At 34.6% G+C, this 7,761-nt stretch overlaps 1 protein-coding gene across 1 annotated transcript; it reads left to right on the top strand.

Annotated features, from left to right (window-relative positions):
- Positions 1 to 971: 971 nt before the first annotated feature.
- LOC127870762 (solute carrier family 25 member 45-like) lies at positions 972 to 6,346 on the top strand. Its single transcript, XM_052413238.1, has 5 exons — positions 972 to 1,192; positions 1,622 to 1,665; positions 2,662 to 2,742; positions 3,237 to 3,492; positions 5,151 to 6,346. Exons 1-5 carry the CDS (start codon positions 1,144 to 1,146, stop codon positions 5,609 to 5,611), a joined length of 891 nt encoding a protein of 296 aa, XP_052269198.1. The 5' UTR covers positions 972 to 1,143; the 3' UTR covers positions 5,612 to 6,346.
- Positions 6,347 to 7,761: the final 1,415 nt, after the last annotated feature.

The raw sequence follows: 7,761 nt of genomic DNA, 5'->3' as shown, positions 1-7,761 counted from the left end.
CTGACCTTGACACTGTTTCGTTATAAAATGTGTTGTTTATTTCTATAAATTTTACTGTTCAAATTGTTGACTTATAGCTATCATTGTGACTTCTATACTTCAATATGCTTGTTTGCTGTTCTTAAATTGTTTAAAAAAGTTGGATAAATTTCCACAGCGAAGAACTATTTCGTTGTGTACATGTAGTGATTTTTAATGGCGGCTCTACGGTCAAGTTTAAAAGTCACTGTACCAATTTTGAGATGCTTAATAACTGCTTGTGACTATAATTAAGATCAAACCAAGTGGAAACAGGATAAATAGAATACATGGTAGGTGCTGGGATGGAGAAAGTTTACCCGGTTCGGCACAAAAATGAAAAAAAGTTTCATTTTTTAAGCCTCACCGGATAAACTTTCTCCATCCCGGCTTAAACTATGTATTCTCTTAAACTGTCAAGGTCGAATAACCAATATAAGAAACCAACCCTTCCTTTTGTATTCAGCTTGACTGTTTCCTGTATGCATGTATTTTCAAAGACCGTGACAGAGGTAACAGACTAAAAAGCATAGACTGAAGATTTGATATTGTCACAATTTGAACAGTTATATTCTCTTTAACAAATGGCTCTCATTTAACATACATGTACTTTGGTCTTTGAAAATGAACGGACCCGAAATCCCGAAAGAATGAGCTTTGAAAAGCAACACACGATTGATAATACATTCAGAACATGAACAAGAGTACGTAAATGTTGTTTATGTGAATCAAGGTAAATGAAAATCAGTCTTAACTCATGTTTCATGATGCAATATTGTGTTATTATTATATACACGATAACCGATATTGTCTTATTGTTATATAACACTTCATTTTATTAATATATGACCCTTAGACTTAGTGAATTGTAAAACAGCCAGACCGATATTTGGGTATATTGATATCGCTATCTGTTTATAGGCGCAATCTAAATATTGTCGTCCATTCCCCATGGTAGATCTGTGTCCGAAAAAGTATTGTATGTAATACCTTTACATCGAGTAGTAGGAAATATTGTCTTAATATTTTTTAAACGCCAATAATGTAGTGCATTATGAGTATGAGTCCACATTAAGAAAGGAAAATTCACGACTACATGTTCGTTGATTTGTGTGCTGATGAGCCATGCCGTCGGACAAGATCATTCACGATTACATCGCGGGCGCAGTGGGAGGTATATATACACATATATTTAAAAATTACTCTTTTAAATATAACCTTATTTCAAATTGTGTTAACCCTAAAGTTTAAGACGATACCAACTTGTTTATCGTTTGTTTTCATAACCAAAACTTGAGTCTATGTGTTTAGATTTCTCAAAAGTGAGCAGGCGTTTTATACACTAAAGAATTTACTACTGGACATGAGATTATTAATTGTAATTGGATACAAAAACTCGATGCAGTTCTGCTTCCTCTTCTATTAAAGTTTTATTCAAGTTTTTTTTATCCAACTGATTTTAAACTACTGACTAAACCTGTCGCGCTGTCAGAACATATATAAAGCAACATTTTAAGTTATGGTAGCCTGGACTAGACTTCAGACTGAACTATCCCGATCAATGTAGAGCCAGCCATTAAAATAAAAATGTTTATTTCCGTAGGGTCTGCCGGTCTTATCGTTGGGCATCCTTTTGACACGACAAAGGTAAGACTAGTGTTAAAGTCACTATCACGCTCACCTATACATACTGCTACTGTATTATGCTATATAAAAACATTCGACAACAAGTAGTACCATACGATGGTTAATTACAATAGGAAGACCCTAAAAACAAGTAACATTGATTTAAAAACGTAATATTACAATCATTCGGCAAGTTTTAAGCATCTAAATATATAAATATCGTTCCACGATGTAATCTACTTTCGCTTTCGAGTCAGGATCGGATTCATTCGGGTTGCGTTCATTTGCATAATTTATACAAGCCATTTTCGCATTCGCTAAGTTCCAGTTACCCAGAATTCATTTTGATTTCACAGAATGATTATTCATGATAGCTACGTCATGCTTCCGACGCTTACCGTATCCAATCTCGTGTTCGCCCGTAAATGTTCGGATATTTCATGGGAGATATAAATGGAATTATTTGTGGCCACAAAAAAATAAAAACGAGCATTTTGTATCTCGTTAAATCAATTCTACCAGACAACATCTAACGTTGAAATTTTGCATTTTGCTAAAAGGAACATTGATTTTTTATGGGTTAGCTTTATTTAACGAAATATTCGATATTTTTGAGCGTGATTGTCACTTTAATACCATGTGTATTTGTGTATCTATATATGAATGTTGTATAAAGTAGGCGCTCTTGCTGAGAAATCCTTGATCAATCTTAGATTACACAAAAATGTTTTATGTAGTCGACATAAAGCTGAATTATTGGTTAAATTTATGATTTTAAAGAAATAAAAACTGCAAACAGAGTGAACTAGTGATCAAATGTAATACAGAGATTAAGTGTTACTTTTTTATTCTTAAACACTCGCCGCGAAATTGATTGTTATAATACAGCATAGTAAATGGCTGCCTTACTTATATACAGTTTGTTTGTAATGTATTCCAACTTTACAATTCCATCTGTCAGGTTCAGCTACAGACCCCTTAATTATTTTTTTCTAAATGTACAATGTCATCTGCCAGGTTCAGCTACAGACCCAGCATTGCGGCCACAAGTACAGGGGAACTTTGGAAGCCATCAAAAACATCAGCTCGTTCGGAATGGTAAACGTCTTTGCCTCTATCGTCATCAGCAACAACAATGGTATAATTATCAGCTTTGTCATTATTATTGTCGTGGTTATAATCGCCATGATATGTTTCTCAGTTTTCTCTATTTCGTTCGGAATGCTCATTACCCATAGATATGGAATGGTACTCCGTTCGGAATGGTAAATAGTATTGCCATAGTCATAAACATCATCATCATAGACCAACCTTGTTCGGAATGATTACGTGTTTTGCAAATATCATCTTCTAGATCGTTAACTTTCACCGTGACATCTTCTTAATTATAATTATCATCGTTATATTCGTCTTGAATACCATAATTGTCGATAGGAAAGGTAGACATACTTGTCGCTTTCGTTATTACCAACGACGGAATTTACAATTTTGAGGTTTAATTTTCCCTCGCAATTTTCTCCAAACGATACAATCCAAGTTTAATAGGCCGTTAACATTTTCAACAACTAAGCCAATTTATCTGTATACCATAGGTTCGTGGTTTCTACCGAGGTCTTTCCTGGCCCCTGTTATCGCTAGGAGTTGTCAACTCAGTGTTCTTTGGAGTTTACGGACACACGCTTAAGTTACTCGATTCGAATAATAGTAAGCGGAAGTGCAACTACCTCAACATTTTCATTGCCGGCTGTGTAGGCGGTTCGGCGCAGCTCGTGTTTGTCGTACCTGCGGACTTTATCAAGACGGCATTGCAGTCACAAATACCGCATGACGTCGATGGTTTCGATAAAGGTGTGGATTTTTTTTTTGTTTCCGCCGATATATATTTATTTGGTTTTTGCTATACATTTCACCATTAATTTATATAGCCTTGACCTACTTAGGAATAAGCATAATGCACATTGATTGTACGTAATGCACGCTTTTATAATGGGTTAGAATGTATTCGCACAGCACCTTTTGCTATCCTCCATGGATAATTACACAGTTGTAGTATATGAGCATCTCCAATCCTTATATTCTGACCTCACCTTTGCTTTGACATACTTTAGACTGAGAATAATGCAAATCGTCTTGGACAGGTAAAGTAAATTCAACCATTCAATGAAGCACCAACACATTTTGCTTCAAATATGAACAAAGTGGAACTGACCAATGATAGGCAAGTGTATGGTCATGTATGTACGGCAAGATACCTATTACCAAAACGGTAAGAGACACATTTGTACTAAAAACAACAATTAATTCACATACATTAATTTAAATGGGGTCATTGCATTTGAACCATCCTATGTATAGAGGTGTCAAGTCACAACTTTATTCGGTTCGATATGCCAATACCGGACAACACATGCACATTTTTACAAATTTGTTCATACACTTAGAAATCTTACTTGTTAAAAAATAATAATTTGCTAATACGTGCTGTTGAATAAGGCGTATATCATTATTAAAAATATGTTTTGTTAGTCTTATAATATTTTAAAAGAAGTGCCCATGCAAAGTGCAAAATGAAACTGGTTATTTGAGAAGCGGCAGATTTTGAACCATCAAGGAAAATTATTAGGAGTTTAAACAGGTTTTAAAGAGATAGAAACCGTAAAACTCTTTAATAGTTACACAATGTTGTAAACAACCATGTGTTATCCACTCATATCACCAACTTTACGACGTTCTTGTCCTGGGTCATTGACCCAGACTGTATGATAGCGCATACTCGATAAAGGCCAATGCGGATATTTACTAATTAAGTTTCCTATTTTATCGACTCATTATCAACTAAATTCAGCTGTATGTATCACCAGTGATGAAATCTTCTATAGTGATGTAAACAGTCACGATGAATAACAGTAATTTCATATTATGATAATGGCCCGATCATTGTAATCTTACACTCAACATCATGACCTGTCACAAAAATTAAGTATATTTTTATATTTCAGATAGCTTGTACGATGTTTTGCATACATTCTTTCATGTATTTATTTGTGCTTACGAATTTCCTACCAATAATATGCATTAACGGAAAATATTGCCTTGTGGTAGTAGATGTAGAAACAAACATGACATTAACGTGAAAAGGGATAACTGCAGTTAATTAATTGACTCTTATGTAGTGTTATAGGTCATCATTAATAAATTAGAATGTATCATAAACTAATCATCGACGTCCTAATCTAGTATTCCAAGATTGACAGGCTGAGAGAAATGTTAGCCCTAGAACGATCCAATAGTTTTACTACAAACGCTAGGGACGACGAAGTGTGTTCGCTGATTAGCATGTATGGAGTGCATCAAGACTAGTTTTCCCACATCGCAGCTGAGTGTGGATGAGTTCATGCTTGCATGACGATCTAACTACTTCGCTAAAATGTCGATGTAGGTTTAGTTTAAGTTTTTCTTTTCTGCACGATGTTTCATCTGTATATCCGTTCTTTTGCGTTTTCTAGTGAGAAGACCTTACTTTAAAGGTCCGATACAATGCGCCAGAGTCATCTACCAAGAACGGGGCTTTCTGGGCTTCTACAAGGGCGGACTGGCAATGACTTACCGAGAGGTCCCTTCGTATGGAATCTACTGTTTCACATACGAGTTTTTGAGAGCTAAAATGCACGAGCACAAGGTTCTGGCCAACAATGGCGTCGTTGCAAGTTTGATTGCAGGTGGACTAGCGGGTTGTTGCAATTGGGCGTCCGTTATTCCGTTCGACGTCATCAAACACCGATATCAGGCGGACTTTACGAGACAATACAGAGGCTTTGTCCACTGTGCCCAAATGTTGTATAGGGAAGGAGGAGTAAGAATATTCTACACCGGATGCTTGGTCACGTGTCTTCGAGCGTTTACGGTGAACGCCGTGACATTTACTGTCTACACGCATTTATTGAAACATTTGGAATTACACTATTAGCATTTAAAAAACAACAACTGAAAAATGTATATATTGCCTTCATAATTAATAAGAATTGGCACCGTGTCATCAAATGTATAAAATTACATTTATGTTCGTTCACCAACAACTTGGCGAGTATTGTTCTTCTGTAAGATTGATATACATTGAAGTAATGTTGGGAAAGGAATTATTTTAGGGTAACCTGAACATGAAGTGCTCAAGGTTAGCTATTTTACTCATGCTATTCACGGCGTTCTTTGTCGTGTGGGCCACCACGTTTTCTGAACCATGATGAAACTTGGTTTATCTTTAAAATATCTAGGACAAGTTGAAATCTGTGTCATGTTTGTAAAAAAGCTATGTAACCACGTCAACTATTAGTAAAAGTTAATTCCATCTCATTTAAGGTAAAATATTTCATCACATATTAATGATAGTTGGACATACTGTTTATATTGACAATACATAGGCGAAGTTTGAATCTAGGTATTTTGTTACAAAAATCACCAAATACAGTCGTAGAAAAACCGTGTAATTACTCAAGACGAATGTTTATGACTAACTCATTTGATTAACTTGGTCAGACTATTTGAATTGACAATATCTTTATGCAAAGTTGTTACTTTTAATGCCATGTGGTCATACAAAATTATCATGTGATTTTGTGTGAACATGAGTTGAAATCTGACATAATTTGAACAACATATGTTGTAATCAAATCTTGTGAATGTAAATAAAAAATCTTTATATTGCTGTTCTGAATCGATATTTGATTTCATTAAGAAACATTTCACGTGTACAAATTCAGGGCAATATGGAGGTTATACACATATTCAACAAAAACTATTTTAGCCAAAGGAACTGCAGCGACCTGGTTTTATAGTTTCGACCTGCCGGTACGCTCGATGCTCACGCTAACCCCTTATCGAAAGTCTACCAGAGTCTTTAAATACATGTATATACAGAGCTCCAGATAAGGGTCGTATTTTCGTAATTACGAATTATTTTCAAGTCTGTTACGTATTTATTTCAAAATCTTGTCGTACCATTAAGAATTACAAAATCAAGTTACGAATATTATTTTTACATCGGTTCGTATCGATTTTTATTGAGTTCTTTTCGCGTATTAAAGATCTTTGCGTTCCTCATATAGAATGGTTATCGGGTTTGTTTAACAAAGCGCATTTTTTTCCAATAAAAGCAGCGTATACAGTCTATCTGTCAAAAACAATGGCGGCGCCCAGAGAGCGTCTTTAAAAACTGCAAAGTGTCCAAAAACACGCTTTTAACATATTGTACGCAAAGAGAGCCGAAGTTAAATGTTTAGAAAGACATTATAGAAAATATCTTATACGATGTTGTATGTTCAGTTGCCGACAAAGTCGGAAAAGCTAAACAAAAACACGACACGACGGGTCCAAACTTAAACACAAAAAAAACATTGAACGAGTGGAAGGGACAAGTCCCGTGGCTAATCGTTGAAAAGATTGAAGGGGAGACCCGTTTTAATTGTGACAAATGTAAAAATTCATCTAAGGCATGCAATCTAAGCACAGTTTGGGCATATGAAGGCATTTGAAACATAAAATCGTATAATACTGAAAAGACACTGTTGAACTCGTATAAATAAAGTTGCTAGTATGTTTATTTTATTTTTTTTGGCATGAAAATAACCATTATTATTTATTTTTAGGTCATTTAGAAAAAATAAGAATTATTTTCCAAAACTTTGTAGTAACGTTAAGAATAAAATTTCAGATTTAAGAATTCTTTTTGAAAATCTGGTAGTAATTTAAGAATTTCACAAAACCTTATCTGGAGCTCTGTATATATATATATATATATATATATATATATATATATATATATATATATATATATATATATATATATAACGCTCAAAATCAATAATTTTGTACTGTATGAAGGAAATCATTTACCAACCGCCATATTCTGTAACGAACGACTTGTGCAGAGGTGTATTTAGACAGTATTTGGGCAAATGAATGTGTTTGCTAAAATGATACTTCTATCCAATTGTGCTGCATATTTAAGTAAGGTCCGAATTAAAAGCAGTGTAATAGAATTTTAATGGGGACAATTGATTACTTTCAAATTCTGGTAGACATTGACATGTAGGTTTTCTCATTTCTTCATATCGTGCAGTT

Source organism: Dreissena polymorpha, chromosome 3, assembly GCF_020536995.1.
Source record: "Dreissena polymorpha isolate Duluth1 chromosome 3, UMN_Dpol_1.0, whole genome shotgun sequence".
Classification (NCBI taxonomy): domain Eukaryota; kingdom Metazoa; phylum Mollusca; class Bivalvia; order Myida; family Dreissenidae; genus Dreissena; species Dreissena polymorpha.
This window is presented reverse-complemented; position numbering and strand designations above follow the sequence as displayed.

Excerpts from the sequence above, each read along its gene's own strand:
- LOC127870762 (XM_052413238.1), top strand. The coding sequence starts at position 1,144 with ATGCCGTCGGACAAGATCATTCACGATTACATCGCGGGCGCAGTGGGA. Across the intron at positions 1,666-2,661 it reads ATCCTTTTGACACGACAAAG|GTTCAGCTACAGACCCAGCA; the intron begins GTAAGACTAGTG and ends GTCATCTGCCAG. Across the intron at positions 3,493-5,150 it reads CGTCGATGGTTTCGATAAAG|TGAGAAGACCTTACTTTAAA; the intron begins GTGTGGATTTTT and ends TGCGTTTTCTAG.